Consider the following 24,133-nt stretch of genomic DNA (forward strand, 5'->3'; position numbering starts at 1 on the left):
CGATATTTTTCGGAGCTTTCTTCATAAATTTATGTTGGTATTTTTCGATGATATTCTCGTTTACAGCCCTTCTCTTGAGACTCACTTTCAGCATTTACGGATTGTTTTGACGATCCTTCGGGAGAATACTCTTTTTGTTAAGCAACCAAAATGCAGCTTTCTCCAGCAAAAAGTAGAGTACCTTGGGCATATAATATCAAAAGGAGTGGCGGTAGACCCAACAAAAATTGAGGCAATACAAGGCTGGCCGAAACCTACAAACATGAAATTACTGCGCGGGTTCCTTGGACTAACAGGCTACTACCGAAAATTTGTTAAAGACTATGGGAAGATCAATGCACCACTTACTTTCTTACTGGAAAAAGATGTCTTCCAATGGTTAGATAGAGCCTCCGCTGCCTTCGACAAACTTAAGGCAGCCATGACGACGACGCCGATGCTAACACTACCAGATTTCAACCGACCCTTCATTATTGAGGCCGACGCATCTAGAGTCGGAATTAGTGCCATTCTCATGCAAGATGGTCGACCACTCGCATACACTAGCAAGTCATTATCTCCCTTCCATCAAAATAAGTCAACATATGATAAGGAGATGCTCGCCATTGTGCGCGCAGCAACGAGGTGGAGACCCTACTTGATTGGTCGACGATTTCAAATTAAAACCGACCATAAAAACCTCAAGTACTTTTTGGAGCAAAATATATCATCCCCTGAGTAGCAAAAATAGGTAACAAAACTTCTTGGATTTGATTATGAAATAACTTACAAAAAAGGGAAAGAGAATGTTCTTGCAGATGCGCTTTCGCAGCTACCCGAGCAAGCTAAAGTTTCGGCCATTTCACTTCCGACCAGCGACTTCCTTGAGGATATTAAGATGGAATGGCAGGAAGATTCAGAGACTAGTAAGATTATAAAAAAATTGGAGGAAGCACCAAGCTCTATGGCTCATTACAATAGGGACTCAAAAGAATTACACTATAAGGGACGCATTGTACTTATGATAAATTCTACTTGCATTTTCACAAGCATATTTTAGACAAAGTTATTTCATATACAGGGTACTAAATTGAAAAGGAGTACGACATATCACCCACAAATCAACGGCCAGGCAAAAGTTGTAAATAGGTGCTTTGAGACAGCCCAAAGCCACCCACCAAATATGACTATCCAAGGAGAACTCCAGACCCAGCCAAGTGCCATTATTGATCGACAGATCGTGACTTGACAACGACGACCCACTACTAAAGTGCTAATACAGTTGGTGAACCTACCAACAGAAGATGCCACTTGGGAGAACTATGATGACTTGAAGATCAAATTCCCAAAATTCATGAATCGTCAGCCTCGAGGATAAGGCTGATTTGAAAAGGGCGGGTCTGTTAGGACTCTAGCTAGAAGAGTCCTAATTGAGAGAGACATTCATGTAAAACCTACCTAAGCCAACCCCTATTAAAGAGGTGAAGAGGTCGGCTAGGGTTAGGAGGTTGTTTCTTAGAGATGAATTAGGAGTTGTAAAGGAATATGAGTCTTGAGTAGAAGTCCTATTAGGAGTTGGTTAGAAGTAGGAGTCTTGAGTAGGAGTCCTATTAGGAGTTAGGGTTTACAAACCATATAAATAGTCATGTATTCCTCCTCTTTTGATAAGCAATAGATGAATATTTTCTGCAGCCTTTGAGCAGCAACTTGGAGGGAGGAACCCCTATAGAGTTCCAAGGAGGCCGATCCCCTAAAGAGATCAACCCCAAGTTTAGAATCTGCAAGGGTTCTAACAGTCACACATGGTACGGGTGGGCATCAGTACTGTACGGTCTATTGACTGATACCAGTATTGCACTAGTATTTGAATCATTGCTTTGAATTATGAAAACCTTATGATGCCAATGGTACCACAACAGATTTGTTAATGAAATTGTGAAAAAGATGCATATTTGTAATGTGTAATAATCATGGATAATATGAAATAAACTTTAACTTTACATATTATAGTTTGGTTATGGCAACAGCAAAACAGAACATTTGATAAGGAATGTAGTGCAGTATCATAACACAGAAAAGTGTGAATTAGAGGCTTACCTAAAACATGTTTCCGTCCATCTCTTGCTTGAACAAGTGCTTGTTGCATTACAGGCAAGGTAATCCCTCCAACCTACATAGCATAAGAAAAAAAAAAGAACTCAATAGTAACTACATGAAGACTCACTTTGGGTCTATTAAAAGTCCTAAAACTAGACTACTCCCAACTAGGCATAATACAGGATAGGTGTGTGAAGTAAAAAATAAGTTGTCAATTATGCTCTTCGGACAATCAACAACCTTGATATCCATTTGAAATGCAGTTATACCATTTTCATCACCCGCAACCTGCAAAGTTAGCTTACAGTTATCTTTCATTGGACATAGAAAGATATTTAAATAAAGGACAACATAATGATTTGGATGAGATAAAAAGAAAAGAGAACCTTAAGATCCATATCTCCAGAAGCATCTTCAGATCCACTAATATCAGAGAGAATTAGTGGGGTCCCATCCCCTCCAAATTCTTTTGTATCCAAGACCATACCCATTGCTATCCCAGCAACAGAGTTCTTAATAGGAACTCCAGCATCTAAAAGTGCCAAGCAACCACCACAGACAGATGCCATACTGGTAATTATTTGAGAGATTCACAGGTTTCAGATACATTATAGAATCTTAACTAAAGTAATTGATTTTGACAAGAAGATTTAGAAATTACAAATCTAAACAGCTAGAGCTTCAATAAAAAAGTCAACAGTCTTCCATCCCAAAAAGATTCAAAAAATAAATTGACTTGTCAGAAATCACCTCGACGAGCCATTACTTTCAGTTATGGTGCTCTCAACACGAATGGTATAAGGAAACTCCTCATCAGAAGGCAAAATAGGTTCAAGTGCACGTTCTGCAAGCATCCCATGACCAATCTCCCTCCGACTGGGTGCTCCCATCCGCCGAACTTCACCAACACATGATGGTGGAAATGAATACTGCAATCATGATCCACAAACTGTCAAACAAAGGTTGAACTGAGATGTCAAGTGTGAAGTTCATACTATGAACTAATCTCATTTAGAACTGACAATACAAGTAAATTATTAAATGTAAACATTACTAATCTTATAATTATTCAACTTTGTTGGATTCATGCTTGTCCATTTTTTCATGATTAGATTCTGAGGCAAAAGGAGCACCGAGGTTCACCATGTAGAAATGAATCTCTTTTAAAAGTTAATACCATGAATATAAGTAATATAATATGCTGCCTAGAATCAATGAAAGGGAGCAGCACCTAGAACCCTTCTTGTGAACTTTGGCTTGGGAACTTGGCACACTATATATCCAGATATCGGAGAAGCACTTGGAAACACTAAAGGGGGTATCATTGTGACGCACATAATTTATAGAATGTTTATTCAGTCAGTTAAATATACACATCTTAACTGGGTTCTTTTTTTCTAAAAACAAAAAGAAAACTACATAAGACAAAGGCACAAGTATATATTTAGTTTTTCTGTGTTTCAAAGACCACCTTTTTCAATTGAGACCTATCATCTCTTCCAAAAGATCTTACACCGTCGACCAAGAAAACAAGGAAGCAGAGGAGCTTCACCCAAGATTCCACACAGCACATTGTGGACAACAGCTATCCACTGTCACAGTGACCAACCTATCCCCAGCCTCTCACAACAATGTTTATTTGTTTTTACTTTTCTCAATACAACCACTGATGTACCCGTAGGATATAGAATGTCATGCAGAACCAGTATATTTAAAAGCTAGCTGCTAGACAGCACATGTTGGACAATGATATAGAAGACAGGAGATGAAATGTTGCATGCAACTGATAGGTCCTTCTATAATCATTTCTCAAATAAGTGGTCTAAAATCATTACTCAACATTATTACAACAGCAACAACAAAGCCGAATATCCCAATAACTTAGGGTTGGTAACATGGATCTTTTACTGACATTGAGATATGTAAAAAATCATATGTTTAATTAAGTTTAGAGTGCTTAAATCTTTATTTATAGTTTCTATTAAAATTTTTTTAGGTCTTCCTTTGTCTCTCCCAATGTTTTTAAAAACACTAGGTGTCAAAAGGTGCCAAGGTCCCAAAATACCCAAGGCACTAGGCGCTCGCCTAGGCGCCCACCTGAGCGAAATGAGACACTCCTGAATATTATAATTAAAATAATAAGCGGCTAAATAGAAATATGCTAAACAAGTTTATGGAGACCTACGTTAGAATTAAATTGCTCCAAAAGCATATTGTTAACCAGGAATGTTTTGTTGCTCTAAGACATCATTAAGTAAAAGCAAAGGGAGTTTCATGTACAAATCAAAGTGCATATTGCCCATGGTGTTGTAGATACAACAAATATTTTAAACTACTCCAAACAAGTTGTTGCTCGTCCATTCGCAATTTAATTAACAAGAAGGTGGGGAAAGCAAAGAGCGAAGGATGAAACTATAGCTATGAACGGACGAAGCTGCTGCGGCGAACGAAGGTAGTAGACAACGTTGTCAACAGTGACGAATGGAGCTGCAGCATTGGATGGAGCATGCGAAGGTGCCAAATGAAGGCGATAGAAGAGGTTGTCGTCAACGGCGGATAGAGCTACTACAACAATAGACAGACTATAGCGGCAGATAAGGTTTAGGGTTTAGACGAGCTGTAATGGCGGACAAGTAGCAGCGGCGAATGAGATTGGACAAGGTTGCCGACGATGGCAGGTAGAGCGAACGAAGGCGACAGATGTAAGGTTTCATTTGACTTTTTGTTTTCTTTTAGTTAGTTCAATTGAACCAACTTCTAAGTCCAATTAAACCAAAGTTTGAACCAAACCAAATTTAGTTCGGGCGCTCACTTGAGGCGCCCGACAAATGGGCTCAAGCGAGCACCCGAGTAGTGCTTCATTGAAGCGCTACGCTTAGGGGTTTTACAAGGTGCTCGAGCCTTGCCTCGCTTGAGCGCCTTTTGAAAACACTGACCTCTCCTCGTACCGCTAACATTAATTATTTCACCTCTTCCGACCATCGCATCTGAAGGTAAACACATGCCAATACCATCTTAAACGATTTTCTCTCATCTTATCCTCTATCGAAGTAATACCTAGTTCTTCACAAATAAAAGTATTTCTTTTCTTATCTTTCCTAATAACTCCACACATCCATCTCAACATTACTCAGCATAATTAAACCTAAAAAACAGTAGCACTTATTTTGCTTAAATAAGAACAATGGCCTACTAGCATGCTTAATAATCAAAGTCGCAAAACAGTTTCAGTTAAACCCATGGTTTGCCTTACCGATCCGTACCGTTGTACTAATCGACCGTCGGTATGGTACGTACCGAACTATACCGATGTACCAACACATGATACGATGGAATGCACTGATAAACCGATATGAAATACCCATATCAGGTGGTACATTGTGGTACGACAAACCTTGATTAAACCAACAAAAGAATTCATACTTCACCCAAATGTAAAAGAGATTTTAACTGCAATACTAGCATATGGAACATAAGACATACCTGAAGATAAAATCTCTTTAATTCTTCTGTATCCACAAGATTGTCTATCCTTTGTGCCATTTGTTTATCTCCAAGAGTAACCACCGCAAGTGACTAGAAATTCAGATAATATGATGTTAAGAGTTAAAATCATCTACCTTATGTGCATTCTATTGAAAATTTAAGAACATCTAAACATTAACTTTTCATAAAAATTATTTTTGCAATCACATTAACTTAGTTTTATCTTACAAATGAACATAAAAGTTCAATAATATTTTTTAATAAAGAGAGGGTCTGAACAAACAGATTTCATTACTTATGGTAAAGAAGATCTAGCATTAAAAAAACAAAAAAAATAGAATGTATTATTTCAATATACTCAAAGCTTTGAAAAAATTAATAAATCACGTATTTTTCAAGAAAGAAAAGAAACAAGAAAAAAGAAAACCAACATGCTAAGCTAACATTTGCGCTCACACAGTACATCACCAGGGTCCAACTTGAAATCAACAGTTACTAACTGGAAATTACATAGTAAAATAAGGCTTTCAATAGCATTTAGAACCAAAAAGCCAACTCGTTAGGATAGTATCACAAAAAGGCTTTCAATAGCTTATATAGCCAACTCGTTAGGGACAACAAGTGCAGATATCACCAGATGTCATATTACCGCAAAGAGCAAACCACAACTAGGCACTTCAGCGAACCTGTGTTTCTCCACGAGTGAACAGAGCACTTCCATGTGCTCTCGGAAGTAATCTACACTGTGAGTTAATTGGACGAATTTCTGAAGGGCTTCGACCGTCACTGCGTTTTCCACCCTGTGATAGTCAAATTTAGTACAAATTGGAACATAAAAGAAGATGACATCACAGTATGTGACATTCATGTTTAGCCTTTCTAGGTGCCCCCGCAGATGACAGGTACAAACAACTTGATTCCTCAATTAATCTTGCTATACTAGGTCACAGTATGACAATTTTGAAGGAAAGAAGTGGGGTCACATTAATTACATGGAGCCTGAGAAAAAGATATACCTAACAAGTATATTATAATGAGCATAATGAACACAAATTTGAAAGCATAATTAGGTCTGGGGAAACAAGACAACAATCTGGATTACAAGTGAAATGCCTTCACAAGGATAAAACCAGAACAGACCTAATCACAAACTTAAAATGCATATCTGGTAAAATAAAAGAATGCTATCACCAAAAGCATAATTATATAGTTAAAAGGACATTCACCAGCAAATTATTAGCCAAAACGCTTGTTGAACACAAATATTGCTTTCAAATCTATTGTCCAATTATGCATTCATCATTATGATAAACCTTTACCCAAAATGGTTATGCATTCTTAATAAGCAAATAGAATCAGTGGTTTACCAACCAAGCACAAAGAAAAATAATAGCCTTCAAAAATATTTGCTTCATTGTCTCCACCCTCTCAGATTTCAAAATATGGCTCATAATTTAGATTCCCAAATAATCTGCTCAGTTCTTAAATGTCTCTTCATTTTAAAATATTGGCATTTGAAATGGTTTTTAAATATTAGTCGAAACAACACAGTTTGCCAAGTTAATCTTGCTCCCAAATTTTCTATGATCCAATAAATATACTACATTGACCTATTCAATCATTTTTATGATAATCTTTACTTCATTTATCCTAATTTTTCTTACAATTTTATAATCTTGATATTAATATCTTATCTTGAAGTTCCAAAAGCAATAATCTTTCAGAATTCATTGCATCAATGTATAACTACTGCAACCACTAATATTGATCACCATTCATTAACATCGCCCTGATTTCCACTATTTCTCTCTTTATGGCTTTCAGTTACTTAAATTGAAAAGGCAGTCACTCCAACACCACTCTGGTCCCCAAACTTCAAAGGTATCCTAGTCTTATAAATGAGATATCATAATTACTAAGACTCCACCAAAAATAACAAAAGCTAACAGAAAGCCTGTTAAAAACCATAGATCAAGATTGGGCATCTGCCTCATCAACAAATGATAAACACAATATAATAGATGCAACAAGTTATTGTCCAATTATCATGTCCATCAAATCATGCACTTTTATGCATGGTATACAATTTCGAATGGTACCGCCTGGTACGGGCGGTACATACCAATCCGACGGCATACCGGTATGCGGACCGCCCGGTACCAAACTGTCACGACCTTAGCTGGTTTTGCCTAAGGCGTGCGGCACCCTCGCGCGTCCGTCCGCAAAGGTCAGCCTCCCCGAAGCCTCCCATTGTCCCTTAGGACCAACAAAAGAGAGAACGGGTTAAAGAGAACGCCTCAATCGGGATCCACAAGCAAACATGTCCGAAAAACACTTCATAGACAATGCAAATTACAAACAGACTTTACAAGCTCTGAATAGTTGCACAACAAAGGGTAAAATGGTCCATTACAGACCGAAAAGCTCTCGAATGTGTCCACATGACACAACCTTTATTTACAAGCCTAAAGAGGCCACCAACCCAACTAAAATGGGACTTATAAGCCTTCGGCCGCCCCTCTACCTGCTATACAAGGCATGAACATGCCAAAAGACAACGGACAGACATAGCATTACATCCAACATCTTGTTTAGAAGTTTGTCCGTTACATTCTCCCCCACTTATCCCTTCGACGTCCTCGTCGAAGCCTTTGTGAACACTGCAACTCTTCGCCTTTGCTGAGTCTTCAATCTTCTGCTCCAGCTGCAATGCGCCTCCTGGCTCTCAGCTGCTCTCCGCTGCTGTTTCTGAGTAGTCGAACCTTTGATCCGCCATGCTGCTTCAACTCGCCAATGACTCTGACTCTATTGGGGGGATTGGCTGAGTTGTGTTGATCCTTGTCGATTCTTGCGGATCCACCAAATGAAAGAAAAGACCATCTTTTCTGCGCCAGTCTCGAAAAATTTCCACATGCTGCTTGAACTGGGTGGATGCTTGTTGGAGCTTTAACGAGCATCGCCTCGCAAACTTCTGAAGTTTTGGGTCCTTCCTCCACAAAATTTGCTCATTGACTCTTCTTTCAGTTAGTTGTCACATCCAAGTAAGTTCGCATCACTTCCGCTTTCGATTGGCATTTCGTTGGGAAATGAAGCGGACGATCTACTCTCAGTAGCACTGATCACCGTTGGTGAGGATTTGACAACTATTGTCTTCCATTATCTTCGAAGGGTCTTTGAACTTGTGCAGAGCTCCTCTGCTGGATAGATAAGAGAACTGGGGTACTCGGTTTCGCCCATTCTCTTAAGAGTTGAGAAGGCACAGGTTACTTTGACTTCGCCCGCCTCCTCGAGGTTGTACTTCATGCATCGAGCTGGTTACTGGTCTTCGCCTGCTCTTTGCTCACACTTCTGAAGCACTTGAAGTGTTTGCACTCCTTGCGTTGAGTTGGCTACTGTGATTCACCTTCTCAATGCCATCGAACTTCTGGAATGCGGGAAGTTTTCACCCCAACTTGGAGTAATTCTCTGATAGATGAGGTCGCCTCTGGGATTGTACCGTCTTCTCCATCAACCCTGCCGCCTACTCCACTGAGTAGCAAAGGTACAGCACCGTGTACTGCCTGCTTCGTTCCTTGGTCGTGCACTCTTGCGTGACCCGAAGTCCTTCACTTACGGCTATCTTGATGAGAACTTGTTGACACCGGTCTTACGAAGTTTCTTGGCCTCTGCCCTTCAGCCTTGTCTCGGTACTTGGAGATTGCCTCTGCATGCTCCACCTCCTCGGCCCCTTTCACGACCAAGCGCTCTCCCTCCATGAGAGCAAGAGATCAATGACTTGCACGGAAGTCCCGCCTCTGCGGTACCATGGCGCTGCCATGCCCATGGCCCTACTATCCGTCGCCTCGCCTCTGTATCCCTTTTCTTCACAATCAGTAGAGATGTCTCCGTGGCACTCCTCTGAGTCCACCTCCATTCTAACTGATGCTTGATTTTGGGTAGCTAAGTCCCTCTGGACTCGTCGTCGCTTCCTCGCCCCTTTCGACCCCCTGCTTCAACACCTTTGTGTTCTCCAAGCAGTCTGTTTGGTCGATGGAAAGACAGACTGCAACTCCCATGCATGGCCTCTGCCATCACGTTGTAGAGTTTGCACCGATTCTGTTCTCCTTAGCTTCCTTGGTAGCAACGTTCGCTTACTCGACCTTGTCCTCTGACTTGTCGGGCTCCCTTAAGCGAATATGAGCTCTGGAGCAGTCCAACTCTCCAGCTGCTTCGATCATACCTCTGTATGATCAAGTCCCTCCCATGGAACTCACTGGTAATTGTATTCGAACTTTTCCCTTGGTGGAACCCAGCCCCCATATGCTGATGACCAAGGCTTTCATCCGATGCAAAATTCGATGCACGCCCAGAAGACCCGCCTCTGAGGTACCATGGCCTTCACTCCTTGAATCCATAGCCCTTCTTGCCGTCGTGTTGTTCATCGAAGTGGAGCTTCCAGTAACTCCCGATCATACCTCCATATGATCTCATCCCTCACGGGACAATGTCGTGTGCGTCGCATTGCCACAAACTGTTCCACCACGATCCGCTGCACCATGTCGCCTCCTGGTGACATCTCCATTGCATTCTGATCCTTGTGGAATAAACTCGAATTGTGAACCCTCCAAGTGTGGCCTCTGCCAATACATCGCAGGGTCTCCTCCACTTTCGAATTTGTTCGCTCCTCTGGCAATCGACCTTCATCCACCCACTCCTGGGTCACACCTAGATGAAGCACCGCTCTAGGACAGTCCGTCGCCTAATAGCTCTCGAAGTCCACCGACTTCACTGTAATCTGTGCACCATTGTCTGGATCCTGGGCCTCTGCCCCTACCAGCACAATCTCCGCTGCGCACTGCTTCCTTCATAGCAACTCAAATGGCAACACTGTGGCATATTCTTCAAGAGTACCCGCCTCTGCGTCCTCTTGCCCCGTGCTAAGGCCTTCTGAACCCAACTTCGCCTCCGCAAGTTGAGTCGCCTTAGTTCCTCCATCAAATGCTCTCCCGAGTTAAGGTGTATGTGCCGCGAAGCTCCCTTCGTCTTTGGCACCATACAAGATGAGTCCGCTCCGTCAGGATGAAGGACCCATGGAACAACATGATCCTACCCTTGCCTCTGCAAGAGTTCATGTCTTTGACCTCTGTCTAAGGAAAGCACTGTGCTTCTGCTCCATGTTCCAACTTCTCTGCTGGCTCCCTTCATGCGGCTTGGGTACTTCGCCAAGTTACACCCAAGTTGCTCCGCTCCTCGTTCTTGCATTGAGTCGATGGTGGCCCTCGCGCCCACCATTCCACGGGTCAACCCTCCCTTGAGTCCGATCTCCATATCGACTCTAAGTGTGCCTTCATTTAAGTTGCTTCAGGTCGCTCCCCCACTTGATCTCGCAATGCATCCACCAATGCATTCTCTCGAGCGAGATCATGCGACAACTCCTCGCCGCTTGCTCAGTCCATCGAGCTTCGTGAAGTTGTTGTTTGTGAGGTACTCCTCCTCAACATGTGAAGTCCGTTTCACATGATTCTTCCTCTGGAGTGCCGAGACTTATCCCTCCTAGATAACTGTCCCGTTGGAGCAACATCTCTCTTCGTTTTCGGAGAACACCATCCCCTTGGACTACTCCGATCTGCTGAACAAACTGTGCATTGTTCTACCTCCTGCAGACGCACTTGCTAGATTGCGTCTCCACGTCAATACAACCACCGCTGCACCCCTCAAGGCCTAGCAACATGCTGAACTCGTTGCACATTTCAGCCTCCTCCGGACGTATCCTTCGCCTGCCGAAGAGAAAGTTTCAATGCTCCATGGCGCCGAGTCTCGATCGCCTTGGGATGGCCACGAACATTCCATCGTCCGCATACAAGCCCATGCATGAGTACCAAATTCTTCGAGTTAGCAATTCCCCTCACCTCTGTGAGCTTTGCATAACTCTTTTGGTCGTTGAGCAACTCATTCCACCTTGGATGGTCTTATTCTTGCCAAGCGCCTCGCCTGCCTATAGCACCATCAAGTATAGTTGTCAACGTTGAGCCGTAGCTCAAACTCAGCCATCCCAACCTTTGTGCGCTCCAAATTCTTCCAAGCTTGCCTGTTCTCGTGGTGCCTCTCGCGCGAAGGGTTGGCCATTCCTCTGAATGCCAATATCAGATGCTCGCTCCTCTGAGCGACTCTTTTCCCTACATCTCCATGCCCGTTTTCCCTCAAACGGTCGCGCGTGTGCTGACTGCCCTCAACGCAGCCCCGCTAGGTCCCCCACGTTTGCATGTCAAGTGTTTCTATGAGTGCTTGTCCCGCTCTGATACCATATTGTCACGACCTTAGCTGGTTTTGCCTAAGGCGTGCGGCACCCTCGCGCGTCCGTCCGCAAAGGTCAGCCTCCCCGAAGCCTCCCATTGTCCCTTAGGACCAACAAAAGAGAGAACGGGTTAAAGAGAACGCCTCAATCGGGATCCACAAGCAAACATGTCCGAAAAACACTTCATAGACAATGCAAATTACAAACAGACTTTACAAGCTCTGAATAGTTGCACAACAAAGGGTAAAATGGTCCATTACAGACCGAAAAGCTCTCGAATGTGTCCACATGACACAACCTTTATTTACAAGCCTAAAGAGGCCACCAACCCAACTAAAATGGGACTTATAAGCCTTCGGCCGCCCCTCTACCTGCTATACAAGGCATGAACATGCCAAAAGACAACGGACAGACATAGCATTACATCCAACATCTTGTTTAGAAGTTTGTCCGTTACAAAACGGACCGTGCTACAGTAGAGGAAGAAATATTTAAAATCGTTCGGTACGCCCTGATGTACCGCTCGGTATGCTAGTATCGTACCGTACCGAGCCAACCTCGAAACACCGGTACGGTACGGTATTGCATACCTTGCTTTTATGCATGATCAATAGGTACCTTTGACAAGACTATGCATGCAAAATAAAGCAAAGCCAACAGCAATTATCATACAAGACTAATTGTACAGATCGTATGTCAACAAGCAATTTTGCTGTCTTATTCATAAACATTAAGAGAGGTAATTTGTCATTCACAAGGAATTCAATACAGCTAACTCTAGTTGCTATGGGTGCCTACCACCCAATCAATGTGATGCCGTCTCAGAGAGAGGCTCGGTGAAATAGACATGTTTATGAAGATGCGGACTGCCCTCACCTAGACAAAAAGACCCTATGAAACTTTATTGTTCCTTGGGATTGGCTTTGGGCCTTTCATTAGGTGGGAAAGTGAATGAAAGACACGGGACAGGAAGAGAAAGTCACAAAAGAGTGGTGTTTGAAGCAGTCTGAAAATAAGAATTAAAACTGTACAGTAATAGGAACATAACAGAATGCCAACATATGACAATCAATATACCTCCACAATACGCTTCCTGAGAAGCTTGGATGTGACTTCCTTGAAGACCAGCTTCACATCAACCTCAGAGAATAGCTAAATCATGACAAGGTAGTCTATGTCAATATGATCGGTTAACCAATTAAATTTATTTGAGATTGATAAAATCTACTATGAACTTGAAATCAAAATTGTAAATCAATAACATGGAATTAAATGATGGGAAAGAAATGTGCAACACAAGTATTGCTATGTAAATCAGTATGTGTTGGGTTGTGTGGCACAAAAAAGGCACCAGCATTTGTTGTGCTAAGTTGTGCTGACAATGCTGACACATGGTTAGGCTAATTTTCAGCCTATGCCAGGCAGCCCAAGGTAGCCAACCAGCAAGAGATGATACCATAAGGCACCAGAAATAACCCAACATATTCTTTCTTCAATATGAGTACTCAAAATAGGACAAATATTGAAGAAAACAACATGAAGCAAATTTTAGAAGGCCAACTTCAGTTCAAACTCGCACAATTTACCTACTAGCGCATGAATAAGAGGGATAACAAGCTGATAACATGTTCAAGATTTTGGTGTAATAAAAGAGGTTGAAATAGACCAGAAACTATCAATTGTTAGTTAAAACACTATCCAGATTCCAGACTATACATTATGGATTTTGACCTTAAAGCAAATTATGTTTTGCATATGAAAGAAAATTGAAGTACTACTATCATATATGTTTCATGGACAAAAAGACTACAAATATATTATAAGATTCAACAAAGTAAACCTCACAAAACATATATTATATAATTTTCATGGGCAAAAAAGCTACTAATAAAGATATGATAAATTTTATGGACAAAAAGCTGCTGATAAATATATGATTGTCAGTAAGCAGTTTATAAGAATCAAATACCAAATAACCAGTATCAAATTGGAATGTTCAATTGCCAGTCAGAGTGTGCTGGTCCCCTAGTTTTTACTGGTGCAACAAGGAACTGGTAGTAAACCACCCGTAACCCTCTCAAAACCACAAACCTATCAGAATGATACTATTTTGTGTATTTTAAGTTTTTAAGTGTGACCTGCCTGGCCCAAACTTTTAGGGACATGTTGGATAGGTACTTTATAACTTTGCAACCAATTTCCTACAGAAGTTGTCAATCTTAGACAGATCCACAAATTATAAGATTTATATTTGATTTTCAAAAATAAAAGTTAGATACACAAAATTCATATTTGATCCATGTGGATTTAGGCTACATCTTTGTGCATCTAGGTTAGTTCCATGTCTATGCTAGATCTATGCAAACCCAACCTAGATTTACGAGCCTTGAACCTTGTGGGAAGAATGAAGTTATTATTAATTTTCACAGATCAAGGGTAGATCCAAAGGATAAAGCCTTGATCCTCATCAAATCTACCCTAGGTCCACTAGGTTTAAAGTTTAATCTTTATATAGATTGAGCCCCAAATCCATTAAGGAAAAGGGCCTAAATACTAACCTACATTTATGTAATACCTGATTGCAATAAACCATAGGCTATTCGAAACTAAATGGAATGTGATTATATTAATGGATTAGGTTTGGATTTACCTAACTTTGGAGAAAATTCAATTCAGATCACCAGATTGACCTTTGTTGAAATTGAGCCTCCCCTTGAGAAATTGAGCCTCCCATTGAGGATTTGAGTGAGTTTGGGAAAAGAAATTGATGAGATTTGAAACGAATTGAGTGAGGGAATGTGATGATGAGAGGAAGGGGGATATGTTGGTGAAGGCCACTAAAAAGAGACAAAGACACCCTATTTGGATCCAAAGTCAAGCAGTGAGGTTACTGCCCAGTGAAAGTCAAAAAACAATACTGGAAAAGACAATGTAGTTTAGTTTGGTCTGAGTACTAGTTTAATGGTGAACCAGTAAATTCCGGATGGTTCCATGCACCCAGTATTTTTAACAATGCCATCTGTATGCCATACTTTACCACTCTGACATGAAACTATATGGGTTTGATCCCACAATTAAAAATCTTAAGTACAAGAAAGAGTTACTTAAATTGTGGCTATTTGTTAGCATGATTAATAACCAGCACAAAGACACCTGATCAGACTAGTATGTACCTACAATACAATCAATATAGATCAGTATTTAGATAAGTGGTTTAATAATTGTTTGAAACTTTAAATATAAACTTGAGCATGACTCTTTGAGTGAAGGGAGAATATGCACAAAAACATTCCCTTGGCAAAGAAACTACAAACATAGAAGGTTAAAAAGGTAAGTCATAATCTACACAGCATGGTATCAGTGATATTATCATCAAAAAATTAAGGGAAACTTACCAGGGGCACAGGTTTACGTGACATTGGCTTTATATGAACATCACCTTCATCAACTTCACCATCAACAACTATGACCTCATCTTCATCTTCTTCCTCATAGACATCCTCTGACACCTCCACACCTCCAATGGTTTCTTCCTTCAAAACATAGCCTTCTTCAGTAAGTATTGTCAAGACATTTTCTTCTATGGCAGAAAGAGACTTCCTTCTTGGTATTTTGTTTTTTATTTGCAGTGCTTTTACTAAATCATCACCAGATATGTCCTGCAAAGTGTCACTACTTGTTTAGAAATAAAATAGCAGTAAGAAGTTAGACAAAAAATACAAAAGTTGAATGTGGGAATTATAGAAATAATATTTTACAAAATTAAAATGCATCCAGAATTGTGCTGATCACATCCACAATCAAAGCAATTGCATATTTTGTATATACTGAGATGGATATGTACTGTTTGTTATGTTAATATGACAGTATCTCTTCAGCTGCATGCACGCACATCTATAAATCTGGATTCACACATGGGTGTGGATACCAACATAGATAGGTTACTGCAATCAATAGTATGTTAGTAAGCTATGATTTGATTAGGGGTAATGAAAGTGAAACAATTTAATATTTACTTTTTATCGATTGAATTTATCGCTGTCTTGGGTAATCAGTAGGGTATTTTTTATTGCTTCTCTGGATTCTGAGTCAGAGGTTTCATTGCAAGTGTTGCAATGAACTAGCAGTTCAATTGGGATGAGTTGTGGCAACATTCTATTTATAGTCGTCCAGACTGCAGCCCTAGAAAGATTCAAGTGCTTAGGAGAAGAAAGGTCAATATATAGTTGTTTTTCATTCTTGTACAAATCACTGTATGAGTCAAAATCTGCCTCGTTTTGGAGTAATTTACAAAGGACCTTTTAAGTATATGAAATGATAAAATAAAGTGAAGATTCAAATGTCAGTCTGGTGCTAATACCAGTTGACGACCAAAACAGTACAAATTGATGTACTGACAACCAATATGGGTTGGTACTGCACATGGGCAGGCACACAGAGAAAGAGGAGGAGGAGGCATCAGTGAACGAGAAGGAACCGGTGGCAACGCAGATAAGGAAGTGGAGATGTGGAAGAGGAAGTCGGAAGCGGAGGAGGTGAAGGAAAGATAGGTATGAATATCAACATGGATGGAATTACTGCAATCAAAAGTATGTAGTAAGCTATGATAGGCTAGGGCTACAAGGAACAATTTACTTTTACTTTTTATTCATTTAAGTTTTTGCTGTCATGGGCAATCAGTATTCGGTAGTTCAGTTTTTACTGCTCTTCAAGTCCAATGTTTGATCGCAAGTGTTAAAATGAACCAGCAGTTTAATTGAGATGAATAGTGGACAATGTTCTATTAACATCCTTCTCTTAATTGCAGCCCAAAAAGGACTTGAGTACCTAGGAGAAGAAAGGTCAACACAATAGATGTTTATTACTACAAAATACAAGGCAACAACCTTGTTTCACAGTAATTTACATGGGTTCATTTACGAATATGAAATAATAATATAAAGCAAGGACTAAAATTGTGGACCAGTATAATACCAAATAATGGCCAAATCAGTACAAAACGACACCCCTGTACTCTGTACAGGTCCTGTAAATAATGCCTATATGGTCTGTTACCTGGTTGAATGGATAAAAGATCCAAACCCACATGAAAAGAGGAGCTCAGCCAAAGAAAACAAAGAAGTGGCTTTTTGCACATGCTCCCGTGCAAGCTTGCCAAATTGCATGTTTGCCCCTCCAAGTCTCCATCTATATAGTTGACCTTCTTCAAACCCGCATTGGCAAGAGCCTCATGCAATAAGTTCACATTTTTCGCCTATTTTGGTATCTCAGCTATCATGTCAAATGATATATTAAAACTTGTCAATCAATAACTGAATAAAAATCTATCAACCATCATGTAGCTGGCACCAAAACTTATGAGGGTACACAAACTTTTACAAGTGCATGAACATGAAATCAAGTTTTATGAGGATATAGAAAATTACTACAGCTTCACAAGGGTTTTATGAGGGTTCATCTAAATCACATCTAGATATAATTAGTTTGATGCCTATGGACCAACATGATCGAAAGTGTACCACCATACACATAATTGTGATTGCAGGTTATATATTCGAAAAGACATCTCATAAGGGCAAATAAGTAATTTCACATAGATGCTAAATACTGAAAAGGGATAAGAAAAATAATATTTATTCCTCATGTAACAGTCTTATAAATCAAAATTGATGTATAAAATTATAATACTTATACAGGTTTGTCATGCTTTCTCTTTCCAAGAAACAACACGGCACCCAGCAGGCCTGTTTTCAACTATGTCTAGTCTCTTACTCTGCCATAAATTTCTCTTCATTCATGTTCTATCATTCCTCTCTATTTCACCTCTCCCTCCCTGCTGATATAACTTCCATTCTCATTACTTTTTCCACGTCAAAAGCATGACTGATAGGGACTAGATAGCAGGTATTGCAATTGTTTTATGAGTTCATTTGGAATGAAATAAGCAGAGTGCAAGGTCATATTAACAATCAGTTCCACGTGCTGATCTGAATATACTATTATGTATTAACTTTACCTACATTTCTCTCCTCTCTGATGGAACTGCAGTCTTCTATTCGCTGACTAGAAGTCTCTGATCAGCCACCAGAACCGAACAGAACCAATATCTTTGGACCACACTATGGAATATGGACACATTCTATGGGTGTGTCGCTGAATTTAGAAAAGAAAAAAAAATGACCTTTGAATGGTGAGGTTGACATCATGTGTATGGATGTACTGGAAGAAATGGAACATAAAAACAGAAATAAATTGAAATTTTTATTGGAAGAATTTGTAAAGTTAAAACACATGTTAAAACCATTTATCGGTATCATTTATCACAAGTATGAAGTTAAAATGGACTTATAATTATCAAGAAAAGTTCTACTGCCATTTAAAAGAAAGGCATGAGAGTTTCGTACTTCAACATGCCTATAAAGCTCAATAGGAGGCAACTTGATAGCTTCAACCAATTTCCGCTTTCCACACTTCTTAACCAAGGACTCCACTTCATAGCATATCTCCCTTATTGCAACCTGGTATCAGAAGGAACAGTCTGAGTCAATAGAGTGAGTGGCATTTTGATAAAAATGAGATTTCCCTATAAATTTATTGCTTAATCCCATAAAATCATTCCACTTCATGGAAGCAGGATATTTTTACAATAAACTAACAACTTTTTTTTTTCCAATAGTCATCTTTTAGTATAAAATTGTACATATTACATGGAAGCAGTCATCTTTATCATTGTCAAATGTCAAAAATCATTTCAAAGTAAAATCTTCCTTTATAGAAACAATAAAGTTAACAATTTATAAGTACAACAAAACTTCATGAGAAATGATAATATACTTGAAGCAATTGGTTTTCGAACTCATATTATGTATTTATAAACAACAAGAAAATTTGTATTACAACTATCTTAAAAGTTTTCTTTAGTACAAGGGGCAGATGACAATCACACAAAACTAAACTCTTCATGCTCTTCACTGTTCCGACCAAGATTTGCAATGCCGCAAGGTACCACTTGGTACGGACATAATTTACCAGTCTGAAAATCTACTGGTATGCAGATCAATGTAAAGTTGTAAACTAAACAATACACCTGGTACAGGGCATGTACAGGGAAGTACAGGGCTCATACCAAGCAGATTCTTTTTCTTTGTTTTTCTCTGTCTTTTTTCAATATTCTGAAACTTAGTACGTAGTATGTACAACATATCAACACTTGGTATACCAATATGGCACCAGTAGTGTCTGAGCAGTCCAGTACGCTATTAGTATACAGAATTGCTAACCTTGATTCTGACCACCCTGATTTACTTTATAAAAAGCTCAATTAGTATTCATAAATTTGTATGCTACAAGTAGATATTCACCTAACATGGACATAAAAAAAGAAATACCTGTCTGCTAAAGTTCTTTGCCCCAGCAATTGAAGAGGACTGCAAGACTTACAATTTAGCTTAACTTTGGTAACAAAACCTAGTCAGACCAAGAAATAACAGTTATTTGGACAAGAATTCAAAACCGTCCTGTCACGGACTTAGGTGGAATTGCCTAAGTCGTGAGGCACCCTTGCAGCCAAGACGCGAACTTAGCTTGAGTTACCTAAGTCACGAAGCACCTTTGCGCCAATTTCTCGGACTTAGCTGGGATTGCCTAAGTCTTGACGCGTCCTTGCGATATGCGTCCCCAAAGGTCAACCAATTTGCAACCTCACTCAGGTCCCGAAAGACCTGTAAAAGAAAAAATTGATTAGTTCGAAGAACGAGCGACAGACAAGTCCCGATGTCTCGCGAAGAGGGAAGCTTTACAAGCAATTCAGCGAGCACCTTGCGTGCAGGAGAGAAAACAGAGAAAGGAGAAAAGCAAGGACTTTAGAGGGTTGAACGAACAGCTGCAAGTCCACAAACAGCTGCTCACCGGGTGCCGGGCGCGAAGGCAAGTTCTCGTCAAGAAAACATGCGAACTTGTGAAGATTGTTCAACGCCCGACACTATACCGAAGCCCCATCTCCCATGGTGCCACCAAGGTGGTTCCAGGGTGCTGAGATGGTTGACGTTTCGCGTGCGGCAGCGGGCTGCAGAAAACAGCCCGTGGCACGCGAAAACGGAGCCATTTTGGGTTGTTTTGCTCGGTGCGGTGAGCGGTCGCACTATAGCGCTGCAACCTATTCGAACTTACATTTTTACAAGCAAAACAACACAAAACCAAGGCAAAACATGCTGCCAAGCATCTGTAAATGTAAACAAAAGCAACGAACGGTTCGTCGAACGAAGTTGTTGCAAGTGCGCGCCAACCGTTCGTGACATTCTCCCCCACTTAGACTGTCGACGCCCTCGTCAACGCTTGTAGGTAGCTGTTGATGATTGCTTATTCATGTCGAAGGGCGTCTTCGAGCTCCCAACTGGCTTCGGTTCGGGGAAGCTTTCGCCACTTCACAAAGTACTCGGTCTACTCGGCTCCATTGGGTAGTTTTATCTTACGATCCGCTAAAATGGTTTCAACTCGCTTCTCGTAGGAGGCTCTGGTGGGGAGTAGCCGAGTTGGAACACTTTGGGAAGCATCTTACGGATCTGAGTAGTAGGCCTTCAAGTTGCTGGCGTAAAAACATTGTGAATTTTGAACCACGCCGACAACTGCAACTTGTAGGAGACGTTGCCCACCCTACTGATAATTGGGAAGGGCCCTTCATACTTGCACACCAATCCATTATGTACTTTGTTCCTAAAGAATTAGAGTGATGCTGGTTGGAGCTTTACCAAAACCAAATCGCCGACTTTGAACTCCTACGGTCGCCTTCCCAAGTCTGCCCACATCTTTATTTTTTTGGTCGTCTTCTCCAAGTAAGCCCGCGCAATATTTGCATTTTAGTGTCATTCTTTTGCAAAGTGATAAGCTAGCGAACTACTCCCAGTATATCCAATAGCCAAGGTGTGAGGAGTTGACGGTTGTTGCCCTGTAATGATCTCGAAAGGGCTCTTGTTGGACGCAGAGCTCCGCTGCAAGTTGTAGAAGAATTGGGCTATGTCCAACAGCTTCACCCAATCTCGTTGGTTGGCACTCACGTAGTGCCGAAGTTATTGCTCCAGGAGCGAGTTTATCCTTTCGGTTTGGCCGTCCGTCTGGGGGTGGAGGCTTGTGGAGAAGTATAACTTAGAGCCCAACAATTTGAATAGCTCGGTCCAAAATCGTCCCAGGAACCGAGCATCTCGATCGTTGATGATATTATGCGAGACTCCCCAATACTTCACCACATTCTTTATCATCAGCTTAGCCGCCTCTTCTGCTGAACAGTGTAGGGTGCAGCAATGAAAGTTGCATACTTGAAAAATCGATCGACCACCACGAGTATCGATCTGAGTCCCCCTACTGTCGGTAAGCTTGATATGAAATACAAGGAAATGCTCTCCCACGGCCTTTCTAGTACGGGCAACGGCTCCAAAGTCCCACCGGTTTCCGCTGCTCCACCTTGTCTTATTGTCAAGTGAGGCACGTTCGAACATATTCCTCCACATCAATCCCTATCTTCGACCAGTAGAATGCCCTCTCTACGAGAGCCAAGATTCTGTGAATGCCCGGATGTCCAACCAAAAGGGAATCGTGACACTCTCTTAAGAGTTCACGCCTCAAATTATCCACTCGAGGGACAAAAACTCTATTCCCTTTTGTGTAAACAAGTCCCTCCTGGACCCAAAATCGTCGTACCTTGCCTTCTTTGATGAGTTGCATCAGGGTTACTACTTGGGGATCACTGTATAGTCCATCCCTAATCCTGGAAAGGAAGATGGAGTGCAACTGACTTACTTGGCCTCTGCCCTCCAACTGTACAGCATTCACTCGCTTCACTTTCCGGCTCAATGCATCGGCCACGACATTTGCTTTTCCGGGCTTGTACTCCATTGCCATATCCAACTCAACCAGGAAGTCCTACCATCGTGCTTGCTTTGGGGAGAGTTTCTTTTGAGTTTGGAAATAGCTCAAAGCGATGTTGTCCGTCTTCAACAAAATCGTGATCCAAGAAGGTGGTGTTGCCAAACTCGTAGACAGTGGACCACCGCTATCATCTCCTTCTCGTGCACCGGATACCGCGACTCGATCTCGTTGAGCTTGCGGCTCTCGTAGGCCACCGGATGACCCTCCTGCATAAGTATTCCCCTAATAGCGAAGTCTCAAGTATCTGTATGGACTTCGAAGGGCTCCCCATAGTCCGACAATTTGAGCACCGGTTTTTCCAACACAGCAGCCTTCAGATCTAGGAATGCAGCTTCACATTTGTCAGACCACCTCCAAGGTTGCTCCTTCTTCAGCAACTCTGTCAGTGGAGTTGCACGCTTCAAATACCCCGCTATGAAGCGTCGATAGTAGTTGACGAAACCAAGGAAGGATCTCAACTCCGATACCTTCTTTGGAGTTCGTCATTCCGCAACAGCTTGCACCTTTGATTGGTCCATCAAAATGGAGCCATCACCGATTCGATGCCCCAAAAACAAGATCTCTGTTTGAGTAAAGTAGCACTTCTCCCTCTTCACGAACAAAGTGTTCTCCCTGAGAACCTTAAAAATTGTCCGAAGGTGCTCGACATGCTCCTCGAGCGTTTGGCTGTAGACGACGATATCGTCCAAGTAGACAACCACAAACTTATCCAAATACTCTTTGAATAATTAGTTCATAAGAGTACAAAACGTGACCGGAGCATTGGATAAGCTGAAAGGCATCACCAAGAACTCAAACGCTCCATACCTATTCATGCATGTAGTCTTCGCTTCGTCGCCTTTAGTAATGCGCACCTGCCAGTACCCCGACCGAAAGTCGAGTTTGGAGAAATACTTGACCTTGCCCAATTGGTCGAACAAGTCCGCGATGAGTGGGATTGGATACTTGTTCTTCATCGTCACTTTGTTGAGGACTCGATAATCGACGCATAGTTGGAGGCTCCCATCTTGTTTCTTTTGGAAGAGACCTGGAGCTTCGAATGGTGCTTTAGAACTGCGGATGAGACCACCGCTTAGTAGTTCATCTAACTGCTTTCTGAGTTCTACCAACTCAGGAGGGGGCATGCGGTATGGTGGTCTCGCTGGAGGCTTCACTCCTAGCTCCATCTCGATATGATGATCCACGCCTCTACGTGGCGGTAGAGTCTTCGGCAACTCGAGTGGCATGATGTCTGTGAACTCCTTCAGCACATTAGCCACCACAGCAGGTTCATGAATGGCCTTCTCGTCGAATGGCTCTAGCTTCGTAGCAGCCACGAATGTTAATTCGCCTTTTCGTATCCCTTTCTTTAGTTATAATGCCGATATTTGTTGCGGTTCCCTGGTTCCCCTCCGAGAGACAGGAACCACACAGGGTTCGTCACCTCCCATCATACGTAGGGAGTTTAGGAACGGCATTGTCACCAACTTCGCTGCGTGCATGAATTTCATTCCAAGAATCACTTTGAAGTTGTCTAATGGCACCACCATCATATTAGTACTCCTGCTCCACGTTCCGATCTTGATGGGAACTCCCTTTGCCAACTCGGAGATTCGCTTGGCCTCCGAGTTCACCGCCTTCATTCGACTTGGGTTTTTCTCCAAGATTAGCCCAAGTCGCTTAGCTTCTCAATCGGCAATAAAGTTATGGGTAGCGCTTGTATCCACCATTGCACGGGTTGTTTGGCCATTGAGCTTAATGTCCACATACATTAGCTCGCTACTCCCTGCTTTCGATGGCTTTGCCTTCATGTTCTCCCCCACTTAACCCTGCAATGCATTTAACAAAGGCATTGCTCCTATTCGGGGACCTTGCGACTCCTCATCGTCGCTGCTAGATTATGAACTGCTTGAACTGAGGGCGACGACTTTGCCCTTGTCTAATTTGCGGGGGTGGATGGAAGATGTTAAAGCATTGAGTGTCTGTTTCTGTGGGCACTCCCTCACCATGTGCGGCCCTCCGCACAAGAAGCATCCGCCAAGTCTCGGGGCCTTGCCTTTTGAGCTTGGTCCTTTGTAGGAACTCTTCTTCCTTTATTCGCCTCCGAGCTCCTTCCCTCAAGAATATTTTGGAGGGCGGTTTTCTGAAGATTGTTTTCTTTTTCCCGAGTCCTTCGAGGAAACAAAGTCGGTGAGCCTTTCTGCGGCAGCAATTGCCCCGATCACATCGGTGACATTCCTTCGATGCAGTTCTTGTTGAGCCCATGGCTTCAAACCATCGAGGAAGCTGAATAACTTATCCTTCTCTGACATGTCTTGTATGTCCAGCATTAGTGTAGAAAATTGCTTCACGTAATCTCGAATGGAAGTACTTTGGCGGAGTTGTCTTAGTTTCCTC

The 24,133-nt window shown here is 41.6% G+C and overlaps 1 protein-coding gene across 2 annotated transcripts in view; it reads right to left on the minus strand.

Moving 5' to 3' along the window:
- LOC103992010 (probable polyribonucleotide nucleotidyltransferase 1, chloroplastic) overlaps window positions 1-24,133 on the minus strand; it is a 69,830-nt gene that overhangs the window by 11,154 nt on the left and 34,543 nt on the right. The window contains exons 9-17 of one of the 2 annotated variants that reach the window (XM_009411562.3): window positions 18,241-18,354; window positions 15,232-15,495; window positions 12,914-12,988; window positions 6,249-6,362; window positions 5,560-5,652; window positions 2,827-3,005; window positions 2,463-2,646; window positions 2,317-2,364; window positions 2,077-2,149 (exon numbers count right to left, since the gene is read on the minus strand). In XM_009411562.3, the coding sequence (XP_009409837.2) occupies window positions 2,077-2,149; window positions 2,317-2,364; window positions 2,463-2,646; window positions 2,827-3,005; window positions 5,560-5,652; window positions 6,249-6,362; window positions 12,914-12,988; window positions 15,232-15,495; window positions 18,241-18,354 (1,144 nt within the window). The remainder of the gene's footprint in view (window positions 1-2,076; window positions 2,150-2,316; window positions 2,365-2,462; window positions 2,647-2,826; window positions 3,006-5,559; window positions 5,653-6,248; window positions 6,363-12,913; window positions 12,989-15,231; window positions 15,496-18,240; window positions 18,355-24,133) is intronic. The other variant, XM_065192229.1, reaches the window with a different exon arrangement.

Source organism: Musa acuminata, chromosome BXJ1-7 (genome assembly GCF_036884655.1).
Source record: "Musa acuminata AAA Group cultivar baxijiao chromosome BXJ1-7, Cavendish_Baxijiao_AAA, whole genome shotgun sequence".
Lineage (NCBI taxonomy): Eukaryota > Viridiplantae > Streptophyta > Magnoliopsida > Zingiberales > Musaceae > Musa > Musa acuminata.